Source organism: Rhineura floridana, chromosome 18 (genome assembly GCF_030035675.1).
Source record: "Rhineura floridana isolate rRhiFlo1 chromosome 18, rRhiFlo1.hap2, whole genome shotgun sequence".
Classification (NCBI taxonomy): domain Eukaryota; kingdom Metazoa; phylum Chordata; class Lepidosauria; order Squamata; family Rhineuridae; genus Rhineura; species Rhineura floridana.
The window spans coordinates 23,953,633-23,978,057 of NC_084497.1; the positions used below are offsets into that span (position 1 = coordinate 23,953,633).

The window sequence follows — 24,425 nt, forward strand, 5'->3', positions numbered from 1 at the left end:
AAGATACAGTTAGAGACGTTTTGCACGAAACGCTACTCATCCAATTTTGTTTGTTTGCTTAAATCTTTCAAAAATTAACAATCCTTTTGGTCCCTGCCCACAAAGTCACCAACATGTGAAGCCGCCTTCTCCTGAATCAGATCATTGGTTCACTACCACTTAGAAACCTACACTCTACGAGGTCTTTGGCAAAGATCTTCCCCAGTCCTGAGACTTCCTTTGCCATCAATGTATTATTGCTTATCATCAGTGTGCAAGATAGTTTAGAGAACAACAATCAAAAAGATCTCCGCCTGAAAGAGCTTCCAGTCTAAAAATCTCTCGTAAGATGGGAAGGCGGATGGAAACACCACCTAAAATTAATCTCCAGGTTGGCAGATCTGCCTCGTTTCTCCTATCTCGGGTTCCCATCTGTCAAGGGACGATTGTGTGTCACCTTAGGAAGGAGACAGATGTGGAGAACAGCTGGATTTTAAGGTTTTTCAAGTATGGGGGATCCACCACTGTATGCAGGACTGGGCACAACCTGAAACCAAAGCAGCACCTAACAGATCCTTGGGGAAGGGCCGTAGTTCAGGGGTAGAGCGCCTTCTTTGCGGGCAGAAGGTCCTAGGGTCAACCCCCGGCATCTCCAGGTAGGGCTGGGAATGTCCCCTGTCTGAAACCCTGAACACCTTCTGCCAGTCAGTGCGGACAATACTGAGCTATGTGGACCAAAGATCTGACTCTGTATAAGGCAGCTTCCTTTCTCTTAAGGGAAAGGCCGTAGCTCTGTGGTAGAGCATCTGCCTTGCACGGACAGGGTCCCAATTCCCAGGGTCTCCAGATAGGGCTGGGAGAGACTCTTGTCTGAAACACTACTGAGCCACTGCCCATCAGTGTGGGCAATATTCAGCCGGCTGGACCAATGGTCTGACTCAGTATACAGAAGCATCCCTTGTTCCTATGATCCAACAATGATTCTCATTTGTTTTGTTTCATTCATTCATTCCCTTTATATCCCACCTTTTCCCTCCAAGGATCTCAAGGGTGGCATCCATGATTCTCCCCCTCTCCATTTTATCCTCACAACAACCCTGCGGGGTAGGTTAGCCTAAGAGGCAGAGGCTGGCCCAAAGTCACCCAGCAAGCTTTGTGGCTGGGTTGGGATGTGGGCCCTGTTCTCCCAGGTCCTAGACACTCTAACCACTACACCACCCTGCTGTCTCTCTCCATATTCCACCTCAAGGCTGTGACCAGAAGAGCAGCTCAGTGGCAGAGCATCTGCTTGGCAAGCAGAAGGTCCCAGGTTCAATTCCCGGCATCTCCAGGTAGGGCTGGAAGAGACCCACGTCTGAAATCCTGGAGAGACGCTGCCAGTCAGTGTAGACAATACTGAGCTAGATGGACCAACTCGGTATAAAGCAGCTTTCTGTGTTTCTGTGTCTTAAGGGAAGTGTCACGTCTCAGTTGTGGAGTGCCTACGTTGCATGCAGACGGCCCCAAGTTCAATCCCCAGCATATCCAGCTAGGGGTGGAAGAGAACCTCGCCTGACACCTGGAGGGCTGCTGCCAGTCAGTGTAGACAACACTGAGCTGGATGAACCGTTGGTCTGACTCAGAATAACAGTTTCTGATGTTCCCACGCAACCTCCCTGCCTTCACCATCAGCCTATTTTCTCCCTGCCACTATGCGCGCACACCCCTTGCTCTGTTTACAGTCTTGCCAGAAAATGAATTCTGGAGAACTCAAGAGCTTGGCTGCTCTTTTGGGACTCTTTGGTTGACCTAATGAAGGTCTTGCCCTAATACATATTAGGGGGCCAACAGGCATGTTTATGGATTTACGAGCCTAGGATCTTCCGGAGAGCAGATGGCAGCAAGGACCGAAGGCACATCCTTCCACGTTAATGGAGAGACCCTAATTCAGCAGCAGAGCACACCCTTGGCGGGCCCAGGGTCCTGGGTTCAAGGCCCGGCATCACCAGTTAAAAGGATCTTACGTCGCAGGACCTTTCTGTGCCCGAGACCCCTGAATAGCCTGCTGCCAGTCAGAGCAAGAAAACACTTGGTATGAGACGGCTTCCACATGCAGACACTGTGGGTTGTGTCCACCTACGTCCTACTCAGAGCAGACCCACTGAAACCAACGGACTGAAACCCGCCCATCTCCGTTCATTTTATCAGGTCTGCTCTGAGTAGCCTTGCCACAACCACTTCCAAAGCCCCAAAGGGATATTATAATATCAAGTTACGAATAACACACCAACTGTGCCGATTGCAGCATCACCCGGAACTGTCACTTTCAAACAATGAGAGATTAAAAGGTCGGATCCGTAACTGGGTCCGTGTCAAGAGTCGGGGCAAAGCCTCAGGCCGCAAAGACCCAACTCAGCTTTCATACGTAACTACGAGCCCAAGATGTCATCAACCCCCCCCCCCGTTTATCACAGCCTTCCAGCACCCCTAGCCTCTTGTGACAAAGGAAAGGCCCGAAGCGATGGCACTGTGCCACGCTGCTGCATCTTCGGGATCCTGGAGAGTGGGTCCCTTACCAGAAGGTACTCGAGCCTGCCGAAAATCTTCATGACACTCCTGCACGAGACGCTTTTTGGGACCTCGCTCTGGAGCGGCACTGTGGTTGCTGCGAGCTAGAAAAGGAAGGAGGTCTGTTCTGCCCCCCCCCCCCGCCAACACACACAAGCACGTGCAGCTCTCTTTTTTCTGCTTTAACTCCTCCCACCCGTTTCTGTCTGCCGGGAAGGCAGCCCTTTGGGTCCTGTCAGATCAGGGCTAGGCTGGGCTATTGAGTGAAGCATGCTTCTCTCTCTCTCTCTCTCTCTTGCCTGTAGACCACCTGCTCCGTCCCCCCGGCCCTCCATTCCTCCCCCCTGGGGCTCCTGGCTTCCCTTTCAGAGTCAATCAGCTTAGCGCAAGGGGTAATTATCATACAGCTGTCGCCTCGAGATGGAGACGGAAGAGTAAGAGAAGATGCAGTGGAGTTTGAGATTGGTGTGCGGGGAGGGGGGAGCTTTGACTCACTGCGGAGGGACTCCCCAAGCTTCTAAGGAAGACCCCTTTAATTTGGATTCCTGCATCGAGCAGGGGGTTGGACTGGATGGCCTTACAGGCCCCTTCCAACTCTATGATTCCTACTGAGATCCTTTCCACCCACCTCCGCTTCTCCCGTCCATCCACGGCAACCCATCGGTGAGACGCCACCTGCAGAGACGGGTTTCCCCCCGCCTTCCTTGGACAACCCAGAGCTCTGCCCGCCCCAGTTTGGAGGACGATTAAAGAGCCATATGGCCGGCCAGTTTACTTGTTTGTTTTTAAAGCCTCCCTCCTAAATCAACCTGACAGGCACTGCCCTGGCATGCAGATCCTCCCTCTCTGTTCCCATGCATTCCCACGCCAGGCAGATCTCCGTTAGACCTGGAAGAGGACCAGATCTCCACAGTGGAATACTCCACGAATCAAACTGCATCACTGTACAGACAAGCAATCCTTGGTTGGGGGTGTGGGGAGGCATTGACAACAAAAACCATTCCGGTAAATGCTGGCTTTTTAAAAATAAGCAAGTAAAAGGCGGCGTTCAATGCTAGTCCTACTCAGAGTAGACACACTGAAGTTAATAGACACGGTTAATGTAGGCTCATTCATTTTAATGGGTCTGCTCTGTGTACGGCTTAGTCGAATGCAACTCAGTATTGTTATCTGGTCGCATGCTATCGTAGTCTTTCACAGAGTAGACCCATTGGAATTAATTAACTTAGGTCCATTAATTTCACTGGGTCTGCTCTGAGTAGACGTTAGCTGGATTCCAGTGTCCCCTGGAAAGAGCGATTGATTGATAAACCACTCTGTGAACTGTAGTTCTCCGAGGTGAACAGGCGTCTCCTAACAACTCTCAGCACCCTTCACAAATTACCCCTCCCAGGATTCTTTGGGGGAAGCCATGACTGTTTAAAGTGGAATAATAGTGGAATAAATGTCTGGTGCGAATGTGGCCCAGTCCTTTATAAGAGCATAACAACATGTTTGTCAGATCAGACAAAATGATCATATTAGCCATGGTAGCTAAATGGGGCCTCCATGTTCAGAGGACCTCAGAACTTCTACATGCTAGAAGAATACTAGATGCCTGGAGGGTGTGGTGGGGAGGAAGACACTGTGAAAACTTCTGCAATTCCCATCGGTAGACAACCTAGGAGCAACCTCCAGATGTTGCTGGACTCCACCTCAACAGCTCCAGCAAACATGGCCAATAAGTCACACACAATGGGAGTTCTGGTTCAGCAACATGTGGAGGGTCGCAGGATCCCCATCCATACCCTGCTGTAGCAGTGGAGAACCTTTTTCAACCCAAGGGCCACATGCATTCTGGGCAACCTTCTGGGGGCCACTTGCCTCCCTATCTACCCACGCTTATAGGAACATCACAACGTAAGAACAGCCCCAGAGGCAGCCAGTGGCTCTATGTCAGTGGGGCACTGGAATCCACTCCAGGTTTTAGTTTTCAAGGAGCCACCAGCCACCACTAGAAGAGCCCTGCTGGATCAGGCCAAAGAGGACCCATCTAGTCCAGCGTCCTGCTCTCACAGTGGCCAACCAGTTGCCCCTGTGGATGCCCACACGCACGACCTGAATGCAACAGCACTCTCCCCACTTGTGATTCCCAGGGACTGGCATTCATAGGCATCCTGCCTCCGACAGAGGAGGGAGAGCACAGCCATCGTGGCTAGCAGCCATTTATTTTTCTTGAATGATCTGCTATTAACCCTGTTGCTCTTCTCCCTCCCCTCAATCTTCCCCAGCTGTCAGGAAAGTGAGCTGAAAGCTATACAATTCAAACACTTGCCTTTCACTCTCTCTCGCTCTCGCTCATGCAAGGATGTTACTTTTTTCATTTTTTTTCCACAGGGGGGAGGTTCGGGTTGGCTTCTGCTTATGCAGGGCTTGTTTTCCTATGGGGTGTAAATCAGCCAATGGAGAAATCCTCCAAGCCACCTAAAAACTATGGCAGGGCAGCGGTTAGGGGAAGAACAAAAGCATGTCGGAATGATGGGCGTCAAGGGAATATGTACAAAAGGACCCCTTTGAGAATAGGAAGCGAAGACAGGAGAAGGGAAGAGGTGCTTGCACAGCCTCATCAAAGGGAAACAACAACCCAGACTGAGGATGTTTCCAAACTATCCCTGTTTTGCAGACAGGATTCTATGGCGCACTGACAAACTCTGATTGTGCAATTAAAGGGCCTCTCCATACATCCTTTTTACGGTGCAGTCCTGTTGATTTGTGCTCATGACGGTTGTTAGGGCGGTTATACGTGATCCCGCTTTCCATGCTGTTTGTGCCTGCAAAAGTTTAGGGGTGGGAATACTAATGCCCTATTATTGCCTCAGTGACACACTGCAGAATATACCTGCAAGGGGAAAAAAATAAACACCAGTCTGGAGGTGATTCACAAACGCGGAGACGATGTGCGATCTGTGTTTGCTTTGCACTGATTCAGGGACTGGATTTGCGAGGGGAACTGGCAGGAGAGAAGGATGCTTAACCCAACCCTTGCTTCTTTATTCATCCCTGCAAGCTTTGTTCCTGCCCCCAACTATTTTTTAACGGCCCCTCCAAACCTCCTTCTTATCGTGCATTCAAGATGATCAGTGCTCATGATGGTAACGGGGCAGTTGTTACGCAATCCCATTTTCAATACCATTCATGCCTGCAAAAGTTTAGGGGTGGACACCCTGCTTGGCTTCCTATCAGTACGTCCCCCATAACTACCTGCTGAAATCCTACAACGTTTTATACCAGAAACGTTCCAGGTTTCTCCACCGCCTGATTTTGTCCCGCTCTAGTGCGGGCAATAATGTGGGTAGCTCTGGGGAAGCATCACGGAGCGGCGAATAAAGCAGAATGATGCATGGATGGCCCCGTATAAATCCACCGCCAATGCACTGTGATTGCGTCCATGAATAGACCCCGGGGAACGAAAATGAAACAACCAGTCTGGAGGTCCTCAAGCTGGATTTGGCGCTGCTCCTTACACAGCCAGAAGCCATTATCGCCAGTGGCGGCTGGTGCCCCTTGGGACTGGTGGGGCGGAAGGCAGGGAGCCCAACAGGAGGTGCAACCAGAGCCAATGAGAGGCAGAGACAACTCATTCCAGTCCCGCCCCATCCTCCTCCTCCCTGCTGAGTTCTACAAGGGGCAACACTGAGACTGAAGAGAAAGCCGACAGCAGTAAGAAAACAGACAAGTGGGCTTGGAGGAATCAAGACTGAGGTTGGTGGGGCAGTGCCCCGTTTGCCCTAATGGACCAGCCTCCACTGATTTCATCACCCCATCTATTTTGGATGTTGACTGACAGCTGGGGGGGGTAAACAAAAGCATGTAAAACCAAGGGGTGGGTTGAGGGCTTCACACTGCAACTTTTTGTTGTGGGTCTCATTTGTTTAACGTATTTCTCACAGCACCAGTGGCGCGGTGAGGCGCTGCCACTCCGTTGACCTCCTGTTGGTCGTGTTGCTGCTGCTTACCGGGCGGTAGCGGGGGCACCGGCGGGAGCACCAGATGGGCTCTGTCGATGTTGGCCATGCACCAGCGTCGCCCCTCCTGGTCGAAACATAGGAAGCTGCCTCATCCCGAGTCAGGCCATCTCGCTTAGTATTATCTACACTGAGCGGCAGCAGATTTCAGGTAAGTTTCATTTCTGGCCCTACTCGGAGATGCTGGTGGTTGAAGTTGGGACCTTCTGCATGCAAAGCAGGTGCTCTTAACCACCGAGTTATGGTCCTTCCCAAATAGGCAGCCGCAACGTAACTCACCAGAGCAGCACCCCTGCTATCTGCTACTGCACAGTACTCAGCTTGGGGCGAGATCCTCCCCAATCGATCCTCCCCATCCCTTCTACCCCCCCGATTAATTAGATTCCCCCAATATCATCTCCACCTATATCAATTCCCTGGGCACTCTTAAGAACATAGGAAGCTGCCTTATACAGAGACCATTAGTGCATCTAAACATTGTCTACAGTGACAGGCAGTGGCTATTCAAGATGTCAGACCATTAGTCTATCCCAGCCCAACCTGGAGATTGAACCAGGGACATTCTGCCTGCAAATCAGCTGCTCTAATCACTGAGCTACAGTCCTTCAGTTTGTCAGTGGGTTTAAAATTCTGTTACACTCCTAACTCTCAGAGCACATCATGTTCCCCCAGGGAAGCATTAACGTCAAACCATGAAAGCGGTGGTTTCTGGCCACCTGCCCCCTCCCGCCCTGGTCAGGAATGCCGGTTCACAGGAGTAAGTGGATGGCGGTGGATTTGTCAATGAATCTCGTGCCATCTGCGGCCGGCTTTCTCTGTCATCCGGCTTTGCGCCTAAGTGCCCTTTTTTGGCACTCGCAAACATGGCCCGGGAGACGCACGAGGACCGACAGCCACAAAGGAGCCGGGCTGGGCCAATCTGCCAACTGCAGTTTCTTTCAATTTTTCGTTAGTCTGAAGATCAGTCCTCCACGTTTCCGCATCAGGTGGTGATTTTCTTTACTTTTTTAAAACTCATGAAAAATTCATCAGCATTTTAGTGCTAATTTCTCCTAATGCATAGGCCCAGAAAAAAACTCGGGGGGGATTTTTGGGTTTGTTTTTTTTAATTTTTCCAGGTGCTTCACATCTCTGCTAATATTCTATATGCAATTTCTCCTAATACATAGATTTTTTTCAAGCAATTTTCCCAAACAGAAATGCATTTTATATGTTATTTTTCATCGATATATGCATTTTTATGCACACTCTCCCCTAGCACGCGCAAGTTTTTACACATTATTTGGTTGGACAGCTGCATCCCTAAAAAAATGCAACTCTCAAAGGATAGCTGCATTTGGGTTCATGTATTGTTTCACAAAGGCCACATCCGCATCATGCATTTAAAGTCTTCTTTATACCATTTTAACAGTCACGGCTTCCCTCCCAAAGAATCCTGGGAACTGTAGTTTGTTGAAGGTGATGAGAGTTGCGAGGGAACCCATTCCCTGGGAATAGAGACTGATTGTTAGAACCACTCTGGGAATTGTAGCTGTGTGCGGGGAATAGAGGTGTTTTAACAATTCTCAATACCCATAACAAACTACAGTTCCCAGGATTCTTTGGGGGACGACTGTTAAAATACTATTGCACTGCTTAAAATGTATGGTGCAGATGTGGCCTGGGTGTGAATGAGGCAGTGTTTGTATTAAAGTGCAAACCAAAGTCAGTTTCTCCATCTACGAAGAAGACAGTATAGTCTGAAAGTTCTGAGGTTCAAACCCAGACTTTGGAGCAGGAGTCTGGAGCCCCATCCAGCAGAAGGGGCAGGGGGGCTCCCAAATGCAGTGAGGACCCCTGACCCCATTTTGAAGTAACTGGAAAAATATACATGACCATCTATAGAGGGACCCCCCCCCCGAAAAAAACCATGAAACTCAGAATCCAGGTGCATCAAAACCATTGGGACTCATGAAAGACCATTTTGACACAGAAGCGCCGTTCCCCCTAACTGATGGCATATGGGGAATGAATGCAGCGACAAGGAACTTTTGGAAGAATGCTTTGCACATGCTCAGAGATACTCTGGTCAACCAGCCTTACTGTTTGAAGAAAAATTAACCCCTGGTTGTGAGCCACACCAGCTGGACCCCGGCCAGAGATAACAGCTGCTTGGTAGCCCTATCCACATTCACTTCACAGCCATAATCTAAGTTCCTATCAATGCTAACAGAAGAGCACAACAGACCAAAGGCCAAGGAGTAGTGATCTAGCGTTAAGTTTCATAAGCCAAGCTCTTAAGAGTACAAACAATCAGAAAACACATAAGCTGGTACTCACCTGCAAAAGAGTCTGGGAGGGCATATCGGAAAGTGGTGGAGGGGGTAAAAGAAAAGGAGAGAGAGAGAGAAAAAACAGTGTTACAAGACTTACGTTTTTTCATAAAAAACATCTAGGTTGCTAGACAGGATCTCTAGGTCCAGACATCAATGGGGCTCCAACTCATGACTGTGCTAATAAGGATAGGATTCATTGACTGGTGCCAGTTCAAATGCATTCCATCAACCAAACAAGCTGGTATCTATTCAAGTTCATTCTTTGTCTGCTGGCCACTACTTTTACCAATCCAGTTTTTTCACCTCGCAAAAAAATCTGCTATTAATATTGATGTTTTTAAAGGAAATATCAATATTTTGAATGGGAAATAGCAATAATTTGAAAGGAAATATTGATAAATGAAATTCCAATAAATTATCATTCTTAATATCAATATTTTAGATGATTTTTTTTTAAAAAACAGATTTCAAAAATAGCAATGGAAAATTACTACATAAAATTCCGATCAGCAACAATAGAGAATAAGCAAATTAATGGAAATTTCGGTACCAAATCTGAATTTGACAGAATTCTAGCACATCCCTAACTAATAATTATAATGGTAATAACACCACCACCAATGACATTCTGCACCAATCCCATCCAAATTCTGTGACATGAATACAAAATGAAGTCTCATTAAATTGCATAATTTGCAAGCTGTGTGCTGAAACCCTGGCAATTTCATTTCACAACACTTACCACTTTAGGGCTGCTTTCTAGCAAATTTTGCCCATGCACTGTCAAATATAGCTGTGTAATCATAAGGGCTAGAAACTTGCTCTTTTTTTAAAAAAAAATATCCAAAACGTGAATCAGACGCATGATTCTGCGAACAATAACAAGGATCGGCACAAGACCAGCACCCCATCACCCCCAGATTTGCAGCCCTGTTTGCATGTCACAAAAGTGGTGGTGCATCTTTGCAGGAGGTGGCCAGGGGCGGGGGCAGATGAGTATGACACTTCTTGCCATTTCTAGCAAACTGAGCCAGGAAAAAATATATCTGAGATTGTGGAGAGCTATTATCAGTCTCAACTGAATTGGCCAATGGGCTTATGAAGCATGCCTAACACATGGCCCTAGGGATTAAAACTGACCCACGGCAATTAAAATTGGCCTCCTTGATCAACTAAAGGTGCAATCCTTGAGCATAAATCCCACTGAACTTGGGAGGAACTGCTTTTCTGAGCCAAGAGGCACAGAACTAGAAAGAACACCTTTATGTGAGAAGTGATTTACGGCGGTGTTGCTCCTCTCTATCTGCACCCGAACTGGGCTCTGTTAACTTCTCAGGCCGACTGACTTTGCCCACAAGGTCCTAGATGCCAGGGGGAAAGGCATCTTCCCCAACATATGGACTATCATAGAGGGTGGTAACAGGCCCGATTAAGCATGCTTAAGGACGGTCCTTTTTAAATCTCTGTTCCTTTCGCCTCCCGGGGAAAGAGTCTGGATCGAGTTTCTCACAAATCTCAGCCAGCCCCAGAGAAGCAATGTTTCTTCTTCTCTCTGTCTCGCACATCTGTCCACCCCACCTCTCCCCGCATCCCTGCCAGATGGCCAAGGCTGTCTCCTAAATCAGCCAACAGACGGGTGAATGGTTGGAGTCATGTGGTTTCTCTCCCTCCCCTCCTCAAGACTGAGCCTGGTCGAAGCGCCACGTAACAGATCAGAACGCCCCGGCGACTCAGCTTAATGGACTGTCAGGAGGACTGAGGGGAAGAGAGAAGAGATCTAGGAAACAAATGACTCACGTCACTCATCTTTCCATTAGCTGTTGGGGTTTTTTTCTGTCCCAGACGTAGACCGCTTTAAATGTACAGTGCAGATGTGGCCCCAGACTACAGGCCTGCTAAAGTCTCAGCAGAAATGGCTTAAGTCAAGGGTGGTCAACCAGTTTGGGAAAACGGGCACATTTGTAAACTGGAGAAACCGGGTTGTATTCAGCACTACTCGTACTCAAGAGTAGAGCCACTGAAATCAATGGCCATGGCTAAATTAGGTCTATTGATTTCAGTGGGTCTACTCTGACTAAAACTTCATTGGAGACAATCCAACGTAATGGGCACCGCATATGCATACCCAGCCAGGCACACATCTTAACCACCAGATTGGATGTAAGTGAGAAGGCAGGCAGGTGGGGGCTGGCCGAGGGCAGATTGAAGTTGGTGGGGCAATGCCCTATGTGCCCTAAGGGGCTAGCCTCCAATGAGCGGTGTCCAGACAAAATTCTAAATAAAACACAGCTAAAATCCAGAATTATGAACTGTACAATGGAGCTCGAACCAGGGAAGGCCTTTGCACCCCACCAACAAGCACCCATCCAGTTGCCATTGGGACTAGACTGCTAGGCCAGATATAGGTTAGAGATATTTTTTGGATTGTAAATTGTGCTAAATAAAAATATAAGCTTATGATAGTGATGAATTGAACCTCCATGGTCAGAGGCAGTTGGCCTCAAAGGGCCAAGCCACAAGGGGAAGGAGATCACTTCCTTTATTATTATTATTGTTGTTGTTGTTATCTGATTTATATCCTGCCCTTCCTCCCAGCAGGAGCCTAGGGCGGCAAACAAAAGCACTAAAAACACTGTAAAACATCATGAAAACAGACTTTAAAATACATTAAAACAAAACAGCTTTAAAGACATGTTTTAAAAAAGCTTTGAAGACATCTTTTAAAAAAAGAGGTTAAAAACATGATTTTATGCCTTCTATTGCTCTGGATCCCTATAAGGATTCCGTTAATCACCTAAAAATATATATGAACGTAATTGTGATTAACAAAACAGAGGTTTTTATTGTATTAACAAAACGTTTCAGCTTCCGCCTTCATCAGCTGCTAACATACAAATGCTATTGCAAAGGTGGCAGTTATAGAGCTTAGAGCTTTACATATTGTATTTTATGTATTTTAATTTATTTTAATGTTTTTGTGATTTTACCGTTTACAATTTTATTATGTACATGTTTGATTTTATTTTTGTAAGCCGTCCTGGGTTCCCTGTTATAGGGTAGAAGGGCGGGATAGAAATCTTTTAAATAAATAAATAAATATTGTTTTTTTAAAAAAACATCTTAAAAAGCAATTCCAACATAGACGCAGACTGGGATAAGGTCTCGACTTAAAAGGCTTGTTGAAAGAGAAAGGTCTTCAATAGGTGCTGAAAAGATAGCAGAGATGGCGCCTGTCTAATATTCAAGGGGAGGGAGTTCCACAGGGTAGGTGCCACCACACTAAAGGTCCGTTTCCTATATTGTGCAGAACGGACCTCCTGATAAGATGGTATCTGCAGGCTGCCAGACATGGCTGCCAGAGGCTTCTGGATGGACCTCGAGCGTGATCCAGCAAGCGTTACATCCTTGTACCTTAGTGCACATGTGCTACAACAGTTCATGCATGCACACCAGCAGCAGAAAAGGCATATTGACTGGCCCTCCTAAACCAGATCCTGGGGCAGAGAATAAGGGCAGGACATCATCACCATTACCCCCTGCTTTGGGAAGTTTGCTAGAGCTGTCTAGCGGGCCACGGCTGGAAGCAGGATGCTTGGGCCTGCTCACACAGCCCCACGGGGAATCGTTCCCGGCCACTGCGACTCACCCGTTGCTGAATAAGTGCATGCTTGTGCTCCATTTCCCTCTTCTCCACAGCGGAGTCGATTACCAACTGGTCCAGCTTCATGCAAGAGGAGAGAAAAGACACAGTTAAACACTTGTGGGCTTTTTCCCCTTGGTTGATCCCTCTCTGGGCCTCTCTACATCCTGGGCTTAAAATGAAGAAAGATGGGGAACATACTAGCTCTCTTCACTCATTACTCATAAGTAAACTTGTTATACTTGCCCTCAAATACCAGGTGTGGGGAGCCTTGGGACCTTCAGATATTGCTCAGCTGCAACTCCCATTACCCCTGGCCATTGGCCATGCTGGCTGGGGCTGATGGGAGTTGTAGTTCAGCAACAACTGTAAGACCACAGGTTCCCCACACCTGTTTTTTACCTTAGAAGCATAGCAAATATACAGTAGTTATAGGTCACATCCACACCATGCATTTAAAGCACCCTTATACCGCTCCCCCAAAGAATCCTGGGAACTATAGTTTGTTAAGGGTGCTGTGAGTCATTAGGAGACCCCTGGTATCCTCACAGATGTACAATTCCCGGAGTTCTCTGGGAATAGGGATTGATTGTTAAACCACTCTGGGAATTGTAGCTCTGTGGGGGAACAGAGGTCTCCTAATAACTCTCAGTGCCCGTAACAAGCTACAGTTCCCAGGATTCTTTGGGGGAACCATGATTGTTGAAAATGGTATGACACTGCATGGGGCCTCAGTAGAAAGGATGCTTCCTCTATTCCTATGGAGGGGGACGGAGAGTAACTTGCTTCAACAGCCCTGATTTAGCCAATCAGGGAGCCAAGTGACCAAGTTGTCAATTTTGGCGCGTCCCTGGCCATTCCTGTCCTCCAAAGCCGGGCCAAAGATATCAAGACAGAGACATAAACCTTGTTGACAGCTCGCCAGCCACGTGAGGAGGCACCTTAGGGATTAGCATCCTGATGCTGTGTGACAGCTCCCAGGATTAACGACAAGGGTTTTTTTTTTATCGTAAGATGATGTCAGGAATGTGAACAACCTGGCAGGAGGTCCATAGCCAGGAAGGCCCAGGGGCAAAGGCCTCAAAGTCAGTGCTGAAAAGCTGCCTGAGACAGAGCAGCACATGGTGCCGTTTCTCCATTCAAGACGCATCTTTTTTCCCCTCTGTGTTGTGGTTTTATTGGGACTGTATTGTATGACTGTGAATGGGCTGAGTATCCAACATTCTCCTTTTGCTAGCACAAAGGCTTTTGCGTTTAGTGGAGGAGCGAGTTCCAACGCTGCGCGACAGCGGAGTCCAACGCAACCGCCACACGGGCGGCAGCTTGTTGCGCAACAGGCGGCGCAATCTGTGACCAGCAACCTGCTTGTGCATTCTCCAGTGCAACAATGTTCCACTGGCACATGAATGCCCAGAACAATGGTGCAGGGACCTCCAAGCAACGGAGGCTTTCCCTTAACGTTAGCCATGCTTGGTTCCATGGGTGGGAAACCTTGTTTTAGCCGAAGGTCTGCACTCGCTTTTGGGCAGTCTTCCGGGGTCCATATATCAGTGGCACGCAGGGGCCTGAGGCAAATATGGGCGGAGAAATCTTACCTTCTGTACAGTGTGTCTACACACATTCAGACACACACCTCCCTCTGTGCTTCATCCAGGCAAGCAAGATCAGAGTTCAAGGACTCATCCCAGCCAGGCAAAAACACTCAAGAAGGATGTGAAGCAAGGCCAGTGAGGGGTGTGGCTGCTAAGGGGGTGCGGCTGGGGAGAGTCCCAAGGGACACAAAGAGAGGCCCGGAAGGCTGCATTTGTCCCCCCGAGCCTCATATTCTGCACCCCTAAGCTACAGGGCTGCATCCAGTGCTTGTTCTACTCAGAGCAGACCCAATAAAGTGAATGGCTATTAATTTCAACCGGTCTACTTGCAGAACTTAGTTGGAGACAACCCACGGTTTCCTGTCTCATCTGCACTGGGAAACTATGGCTAAGAGGTTCAGAACAAGCCGGGATCTTTGAAGGATGAGTTTGAGGTTGGCTTAATACCCTGGCTTGATCTGAAGCTTCTTACCTTCCTATCGCCTCTTACCTCGGTAGCCAGCTTCTTCATATAGGGGTCCAGTTCGTGAAGGAGGCTGTAGCCTTGCTGGAAAAAGGTGTACTGGGCTTGCATAAAGGACAGCATCTGGGGGAGAGAAGGAGAATGTGTCTGAGTCTACCCACTGATCATAATTAAGGGTTGCATTCAATGAACGGTCAACCCATTGAAAGGAATGGACCCAAGTTAGTTATGCCCGTTAATTTCAGTGGGTCTATTCTGAGTAGGAATAATGTTAGATACAACCCAAAAACTTTTAACCCTCCAGATGCTGCTGAACTGCAACTCCAGTCATCCCTGGCCATTAGCCATGCTTGCTGGGGCTGATGGGAGCTGTAGTTCAGCAAGAGGGGACTGGAAACAAAGCCCTTTAAGGAGAGCCTGAAAGAACTGGGCATGTTTAGCCTGGAGAAGAGAAAACTGAGGGGAGATATGATAGCACTCTTTAAGCGCTTGAAAGGTTGCCACACAGAGGAGGGCCGGGATCTCTTCTCGATCGTCCCAGAGTGCAAGACACAGAATAATGGGGCTTGAAGGCATCATTAGAGTATCATGCTGGGCGACTGTGTGTATCAAAAAATGAAACAGAAGAGAATCCCTAGGCGGCAGATGGAGGAGTATGTTGCTTCCAAACAGTAAATTTGGGGTTGTTTTTTCATATCTATATGAATTTTTTGTAATTTTTGTAAACCGCCCAGAGAGCTTTGGCTATGGGGCGGTATATAATAATAATAATAATAATAATAATAATAATAATAATAATAATGGGTTCAAGTTACAAGAAGCCAGATTTCGGCTGAACATCAGGAAAAAACCTCCTAACTGTTAGAGCGGTACGACATTGGAAGCAATGACCTAGAGAGGTGGTGGGTTCTCCAACACTGGAGACATTCAAGAGGCAGCTGGACAGCCACCTGTCGGGGATGCTTTAAGGTGGATTCCTGCATTGAGTAGAGGGTTGGACTCGATGGTCTTACAGGCCCCTTCCAACTGTACTGTTCTATGGTTCCATGAACGTCTGGAGGGCCACAGGTTCCCCAGACCTTATCTAAATCATCTCCTGACCCAATCGAGACACCTAAAATAAATGGTCAGAGGGAAAAGGCTCCCGAATGGGGAGCTAAATGTTCCACCCAGCAGGTGGCCACCCCTCCTTAGCAAACTGGCATCCCTCCCACAAGGCCTGCTGGGAACTGTAGTTCACCCATCGTTCGGGGGCAGCAAAGGGACCTTAAAGTTGTTCTTACCGCATCCAGAATTTCAAATTTCTTCTTGGCTTGGAGGACATTGATCTAAAAACAGAAGAAGAAATGAAATCTGAGCAGCCAACTGAACAGGGGGGAAGAAACCAGCCTGTGCTTTTTCCAAAAACAACTTAACCTGCAGAAATAAGTAGAGGTTATCTTTTTTTTTTACTGCTTGGAAATAACCCTGTTCCTTATACCAGAAGTGGGCAACCTTTTATTTATTTATTTATTTAATTACGCTTTTAAACCGCCCTATAGCAACGAGCTCTCAGGGCGGTGTACAGCAAGATAAAATCACATTTAAAAATGAACAAGTGTGGAGTACAACATACAATATAAAACATATTTAAAAACAATATAGAATACAAATAGAATAAAAATACAATTACAGTTAAATTTAAAATAAAATTAAATTTAAGCTTAAAATGCCTGGGTGAAGAGGTGGGTTTTTACCTGGCGCCGAAAAGATAACAAAGAAGGCGCCAGGCGTATCTCATCTGGGAGGGCATTCCATAATTCGGGGGCCGCCACTGAAAAGGCCCTAGATCTAATTGTTGTTCTCCGGGCCTCCCTATGAGTTGGGACCCGGAGAAGGGCCTTAGATGTCGAGCGCAGTGAACGGGTAGGTACATAGCGAGAGAGGCGTTCCATCAGATATTGCGGTCCGATGCCGTTAAGGGCTTTATAGGTAAGAACCAACACTTTGAATCTGGCCCGGAAACATAGGTAGCCAGTGCAGTTGGGCCAGAATAGGTGTTATATGGTCGAATTTCTTCGTCCCAGTAAGAACTCTGGCCGCAGCATTCTGCACTAGCTGAAGTTTCCGAATCGTCTTCAAAGGTAACCCTACGTAGAGTGCATTACAGTAATCCAATCTAGAGGTTACCAGAGCGTGAATAACTGAGGCGAGGTTCTCCCTGTCCAGATAGGGTCGTAGTTGGGCTACCAGCCGAAGCTGGTAGAACGCATTCCGTGCCACCGAGGCTACCTGAGCCTCAAGTGACAGGAGCGGATCTAATAAGACCCCCAAACTACAGACCTGCTCCTTTAGGGGAAGTGTAACCCCATCCAGAGCAGGTCTGACATCAACCACCTGGGCAGAGTACCCCCCCACCAACAGCATCTCAGTCTTCTCAGGATTGAGTTTCAGTTTATTAGCTCTCTTTTGGGGCCAGAAGGCCCCATTGTCAACTTCCAACCCTTTCAGGAGCTGCATGCCGGCGGGAGGAGGGAGGTGTGCCCCCAAAGTGGGTGTAGCCACCTCACAACCAGCATGCACATGCACACCACACACATGCACATCCTGCAGCACCAGAGAGTTTCAGTTTCCATTTCCCATTTTCCAAGCTTAAATTCAGCTCTCCGCATTTTTGCAGCAGGCTGCAATTTTTTAACAAAAACACAACCTCGTGAAAGCTTGTCAACATTTTAGTGTGAATTTCTCCTGATAATCACATTTTTGTATGCAGTTTTGAGTAAGAGACACTTTTGCGAGCAATTCCCCCTAACAGAATGCAATTTTTGTATGGTATTTTCAGGCACATATGCATTTTTTTGCCCTAGTAGGTGAATTTTGTACACTGTACTCATTTGGAGAACAGCATTGCAAAATTCGGAGAAATGCAAATTTCAAAGGATGGCTGTGTTTTGGTTCGCATAGGGTTTGGGAAGTGCAAATGATGTAGGTTCACCTTTCAGTGAGAACTGAGCTGGATTTCTCTGCTATGCCTACTCACACTCTAAACACTGGCAATAGCGGGAATTAGTTGCTTTCTGAAGTGTTTATGGTGGGCAAAGTGCAGCACCGCAGAGCCACCTTGTGGCCAAATTCCAGACATTACCTCTGAAGGCTTTTGTTTTCCCGAAACCTTTTCACAATTTCATGTGCCGTGCTAAAATTGCTGCAGGATACGTTCTGAACACAAGAAAGAAAGGCACAGCAACATAGAGGAGGGTAATCTGACTGAACAGCAGCCAGGATGACTGAGTTTAGCAAAGCGTTTTGCATGTAAGCAGCTGACTGCATAGCACAGGAAGGGCCATTTCAGAGAGGCTGGTACCTATCTGAAGGAGCGCGAACGCCCATCATGTGGCAAAACAAACCACAAAAAGACTGGCACCCCAATAAGTAGGGTTGAGGGAACCTCAGTTCTGGGGGCCAAATGTGGCCCTCGGACCTGGCCCCAAGCCACACCCACTCTCTCCAGGATACATCCCCTCATTGGCCTTGCTTCACACTCTTTTGCCTAGCTGGACTATGTCTTTGAACTCAGATAATGCCTCTCGCTTGCCTGGATGAAGACAGAGAGGGGCGTGTGTAGAAACTAGCCTATTACACAAAGGTAAAATTTGCATTTGTTGCTCCACCCACTTTTGTCTCTGGCCCCACCCACCACCAGCATGTGGCCCTTGGAAGATTGTGCAGAAGTGAATGTGGCTCTCAGGCTGAAAAACATTCCCCGCCTCTGCCATTAAGCAGGATAGATACGGGATTCTTAAGTTTGCATGAGCTACTCTTTCCATATAACCTTTTTTAAAAAAAGGATTAGATAAATGCATGGTGGGCAGGCCTATCAACCATGATAACTAAATGGATCCTCCACGTTCAGTGGCAGTCTACCTCTAAAAACCAGGTGCTGTGGAGAAGTAGCAAGGAAGGGCTATGTTACCATTAGGGATGGGCAAACCTTTGCAGTCTTAAGTTTAGTTCTCTACATCTCCACATCACAGTTTGTGATTTTTTTCCTAATAATAAAAAAAAATCCTCATGAAAATTCATCAGCATTTCAGCGGGACTTTCTGCTAACAGACTCATTTTTTGCAGAGCGATTTCCCCTAATGTAGCACATTTTTGTGTGGTTTTCCACTAATGGATGCATTTTTATGCATGCTTACCCTCATATATTTATTTATTTATTATACTTGTATACCGCCCCATAGCCGAAGCTCTCTGGGCGGTTTACAGTAAATATACATTTTTATACACATGACTTGGCTGGAGGGCTGCACTGCAAAAATCTGAAGAAGTGTGAATCTCGAAGGACGGCTGGGTTTAGATTCCTGTATTGTTTCGGAAAGCGCAGGTTTGGTAAGGTCGCCTTTAAATGCAAACTGAAAGGAGCTTCTACCCCATAGGACAGGAGAAGAGCAGAGCAGCTGTAAGCCCATCTCCGGGGAGCCGGCACATTTGTGTGTTCACGCTAAGCCACGGTTGAAGTACTTTTAAACTTTTTTTTTTAAGTATTTCCGCGCAGATTTTTAAGGATTTCCCCTTTAAAATCCGCACAGCAGTGGGACTGACTTAGGGTTGTAATCACGGCCAGTCCAGCTCAGAGCATTCTGACCTACGCATTGCCCTTCATCTCCTTTTCATCAGCCCTCCAACCTCCCGTTCGCTCGTTCCTGGAGATCAACAGGATATGACAGCATAAGCCGTCCCGGGATGAGACAGAAGGTGTCGGCAGATGGTTCCTCTTTAAAAGGGTGAGGAGCGAGAGGGCGGACGTGGGGAGAGACGGATGTGGGGGTGGGCTAATGGAACTGCTTGGATCAATATTAACTCTGAATCTGTTTGTAGCACAACAAAGCCATTACTAGAGACATATGAGGCTTGCAGTCAGGCCCTAAAGGAGGAGGAATCAGACGGGAAGTAGCTTTTAAGGGGTAACGATCCTACATTCCCAAGGGAGGGTGCACAGGATAAGTCTTGACCATTAAGCAGCGGTCCGGCCAAGGCAAATTCCTGGCAAAAGCCAAGCTGAGGCAATGAGGTGCGCAGGATGCTACAAGCAGAGGGGTGTAATCAAGGCTAATCTTACACAGAGTAAACCCATTGAAATGCTTGGAGATACTAACACAGGTCCATCCATTTCTCTTCCAGAGATCCTGAAGACCCACAAAAGCAGGCCAGAGGGGCAAGCAGTCTGAGTTGTATCTAACTAAGACCCATTGACATAAATGGACCTATGTTAGTCCTCTCAATTCATTTCAATGGGTTGAATGCAATGTTAGTTCAACTCAAGAGTAGATCCACTGAAATCAATGGACACAAGTAACTTTGGCCCATGCGTTTCAACGGGTCCACGTTGAGTGGAACGTAATTGGACACAACCCAATGGGCTGACTCCAAGTGGGACTAACACTGGGTAAAACCCACAGTTGGGAAATTATTTTCTGGAAAATGTCAATTTGGGCATAGGGAGAGTTTCGGCTGTAACCGGGGTCAGAAGCGGCTGCCTGGCTGGCTACGGTAAGGTCTCACCTGTAAGACATAGTCGAGGGCTAAGTGGCGGAAGCATTTCCGGGTGATTGTCAGAGTGCCGGTGGCCTCTTCAACCTCGTGGGGTTTGTGCCGTGGGGCTTGGGCGTTCTTGACCAAGGCGATCTCCATGTCTTCTCGCACCTTGTCAAACTGCTTCTTGGTCTCCTTGAATTTCCGGACGTCACTGCAAGGCAATTCGTTTATCTGCTTGCATTCAGGAATCGCTTCCGGTGAGCACGTATTAAAAACGTCAACAATGCAAACAATGAGGAACCCCATTTCCTGTGTCAAAACAACTAAAACGCAAGCGGAGCCTGGCTGCTGGATCAGGCCAGTGGCCCACCTAGTCCGACATCTTTTTCTCACAGTGGCTAACCGGATGCCCCAATGGGAAGACCGCAAGCAGGACCTGAGTGCAATAGCACTCTCCCTACTTGCAATTCCCCAGCAACTGGTAATCAGACGCATACTGCCTCCATCAGCAGGGGGAGGACACAGCAGCTGTGGCTAGCAGACGTTGGTAGCCTTCTCCTCCATGATTTTGTTTGATCCTCGTTGAAAGTTGTCCAAGGTGCTGCCTCTTGCGACATCCCATTCTCGTGTCATCCCCATCACTGCTGATGACTGCTGTTGGGAGCGGACATTGTGCTTATCTTGTGTACAATTTTTAAGGTTTATCAAGGACGGGGGACCTGTGGGGCCCTTCAGATGAATGCTGGGCTGCAACTGCCGTCATCCCTGACTACAGCTGGCTGGGGGTGATGGGAATTGGAGTCCAACAACAGCTACAGCACAGAGCTTTTCCATCCCTGCTTCACACAGAACAAGCGGGGCCCGCAACAAAATGTTGCGGCATATCCTCCCCTCCTAAGGGGGGGTGTTCCTGTTCAAGGTTCCTGACAGACAGACACACCATCCTCCAGGATTTTATGAGAGGCTCAAGCAGGACATTCACTTTTCCCCAACAGTCAATATTTTGTGGCGAAGAAGTTGGGTACCCTAAAAAACAAAACAACCCTCTGTGCCCCTTTCCCGAATCCAGCTCCCATTATTTTTCTTTGTGGACCTCCTTCCCCATAACGTTGAAGTATGTTTTTAAGACCCACCCTGTTCCTGAGACTGCAATTTGTTTTAACCGATTTAATACTGCATTTCAAACCATAATAATAAATAGTAATAGTAGTAGTAGTAGCAGTAGTAGTAAAATGATAGTAAAAACAGTTGTAGTAATAATAATATTTTTGTGTTTCTAGTCCTCATGGAGACAGTTAGCTAAGGTGAATATATTGTGGGTGAGCCTACTTCCAGATGTGCAAAGAGGATTGTGAATGGCATGGGGGGTGGCGTTTGCCAGCTGGGTACCAGATGCTCTCATAACTTTGTAGGACAGCAATTGTATATCCATAATCTAGATGCCACGTAACCCAATGTATATACCTCAGCCTCATTCCCCAGCCAGAAAATTAAGAATTCGGCTCGGGGGGGATTATATCTGTGGAAATCATTTTAGGTTGAGAGTCTCCAAACCCAGAGAATTATGATTAGTTACAAGGGGTTTGTTTGTTTATTTCACCCTTCCTCTAAAGATCTCAAGGTAGCGTACCCAGCAGACTTTCCCAAGGGCCAGAGCTGAGTAGTAGAGCATCTGCTTTGCTTGCAGAAGGTCTTCCAAGCCCTCCTGCCTTCTTACTTAAAACCAGTCCAGCAGGTGGCCTTGGCTGTCTGCTTCCTCCTCCTCAGCCTCAGTTTTGCCCACGTCGAACTCAGCAGGGCAAAACCAACATAAGCATGCAGTACGTCATGCAGGAGAACATCAGGTAGAAGGGGCCATAGCTCAGTGGCAGAGCATCTGCTTTCTTTGCATGTAGAAGGTCTCAGTTTCAATCCCCGACATCTCCAGGTAGGGCTGGGAGAGACTGAAACCCTGGAGAGCTGCTGCCAGTCAGTGTAGACAGCACTGAGCTAGACAGAACAGTGGTCTGGCACTATATGAGCCAACTTCTTATGTCTTAAGGGAAGGGCTGTAGCTCTGTGGTTAGCATGCAGAAGGTCCCAGGTTCAAACCCTAGTATCTCCAGGTACGTCAAAGCCCTACCTGACAGCCATGAAGCTTGCTGGGTGACCTTGGGACGGTCACGGTCTCTCTCAGCCTACCCTACCTCACAGGGTTGTTGTGAGGATAAAATCAGCAGGGGAGAGGGGAACCATGTTTGCACAGCACCTTGAGCTCCTTAGAGGAAAGTTGCCCTGGGCTCCTTCTGGGAGGAAGGCCAGGATTTATTTATTTATTTGATTGATTGATTGATTATGGAATCAATCAAATAAAATAAACAGTCCCCCTCACTGCTCAACTCCCGCCCACTTCATCAAAGCACCCGCAGGTGCTGCTGGGCTCCACTTGTCCCCGCAGAAACACAACAGGGCTTAGCTGACGGACACGGCTGTCTCCCTGACCTACCGGTATCTTCCGCGGCGTCCGAAGCCGCCTCCTCGTCCATAAAGGTAAAGGTGTCCCCGCACTTGTAGTGCGAGTCATTTCTGACTCTTAGGGTGACAAGACGTTTACAAGGCAGACCGTATATATGGGGTGGGATTGCCAGTTCTGTCCCCGACCTTTCTTTACCCCCCAGCATATGCCGGGTACTCATTTTACCGACCACGGATGGATGGAAGGCTGAGTGGACCTCGACCCCCTTTACCGGAGATTCAACTTCCTCCTTCCATTGGAATCGTACTCCGGCCGTGAGCAGAGCTTTGGCTGAGTTACCGCCGCTTACCACTCTGCGTTTTTCTTTTCTTGTCCTTTAAGAGGATAAGAAGGGGATGCATGCCCTCCAACGTTAGGAATACAGGAAGCTGCTTTTTATGGACTCAGGCCACTGGTCCATCCAGGCCAGTACTGTCTGCACTGATTGGCAGCAGCTCACCGGGAGTCTCTCTCAGCCTTACCTGGAGATGCTGGGGATTGAACTGGGGGCTTCTGCGTGCAAGGAGATGTCCTGCCACTGAGCTACGTCCCTTTCCCAGTGACGAAAATAAGAACATTTGTGCTGACAATCATTGTTTGGACGTTAAGGTGACCATACAGCTTTACTTCTTAAAAATAAACAGATGAATAAGGATTTTAAACACTCATGTTAGTTACTATGAGCAGCATGTTCTGGGATCCTCTATGACACATTCAAACCACCACCATCCCGGCAAAAATAAAACCAAATCCCGGATACTCACTCTTTCACAAAATTGTGCAACTGTTGCCGGACAGCCCTCTGGGCTTGGTCAAAGAGGATCTACGGCAGAGGAGAGAGGAGACAAAGAGGTGAAAGGAGATGAAGGACTTTCTCGATCAAAGAACTTCAGTGCTACCAAGCAGTGTCAGACCGGAGGTCCGCTGAGCTTGGTGTTCTGGTAGGGCCTTGCCCCAGAAATGGTTCCCAAATAGCAGGGCTGTTGGGATAAATCAACATCTAAGAACATCAGAAGAGGAGCCTGGCTGCTGGTTCAGGCTGAAGGCCCGTCTAGTCCAGCGCCCTGTTCTCATAGTCAACCAGATGTCTATGGGAAGCCCACGTCGGCACAAGAGCAACTCTCCTCATTTGTAATTCCCAGCAATAGTGGACAGAGCCACACAGCATCAACCGATCTTAAGCACAGAAATGAGTTACCTGGCCGACTGAGACTAAAGCCCACCTAGCTCACTGTTCTGTGTCCGACAGTGGTCAGCCAGATAACTTTGGAAGCTCACAGGCAGAGCATGCTGGAGGAGATATTTGCTGCTGGATCAGCTCAATGACCCGTCTAGTCCAGCATCCTGTTCTCACAGTGGCCGAACACATCGAAGCCACGCAAGTTGGTGGCCATTACTGCCTCTTGTGGAAGTAAACACATAAAAGATTAGCTTATCTGATTTATTAAAAAAAACCTTATAGACTGATCTTCTGCCTGAGAGTCACTAACAACCAAACTGCAAGCAACATTCAGAGCACGCCACTAGAGATGCATAATTCTGCTTCTCTTCCTTTTTGGTTAAAAAAAAAGGCGAGTCAGAGGTGACACGATGGAAGCGTATAAAGTTAGGCATGGCGTTGGAGAAAGCGGGTAGAGAAATGCTTTTCTCCCTCTCTCGTAACAGTGGAGGAAACTTTTTCCTCCATCTCTCAAAATACTAGAATTCGGGGTGATCCAAGCTGAAGGTTGAAAGGTTTGGGTCAGACAAAAGGAAGGATTTCTTCACACAGCACAAAATTAAGCTGGATGATTTGCTCCCACTAGAGATAGTGCAGGCCAATAACTTGGATGTCTTTAAAAGAGCGTTAGACCAATTCATGGAGGAGAAAGGCT

The 24,425-nt window shown here is 47.7% G+C and overlaps 1 protein-coding gene across 1 annotated transcript in view; it reads right to left on the minus strand.

The window, feature by feature from the left end:
- Positions 1–24,425, minus strand: part of ACAP3 (ArfGAP with coiled-coil, ankyrin repeat and PH domains 3) — a 143,464-nt gene that overhangs the window by 30,928 nt on the left and 88,111 nt on the right. Inside the window, exons 5-10 of the mRNA XM_061600839.1 lie at positions 23,316–23,374; positions 20,085–20,268; positions 15,824–15,868; positions 14,568–14,663; positions 12,492–12,566; positions 8,850–8,861 (exon numbers count right to left, since the gene is read on the minus strand). Coding sequence (XP_061456823.1) covers positions 8,850–8,861; positions 12,492–12,566; positions 14,568–14,663; positions 15,824–15,868; positions 20,085–20,268; positions 23,316–23,374 — 471 coding nt within the window. The remainder of the gene's footprint in view (positions 1–8,849; positions 8,862–12,491; positions 12,567–14,567; positions 14,664–15,823; positions 15,869–20,084; positions 20,269–23,315; positions 23,375–24,425) is intronic.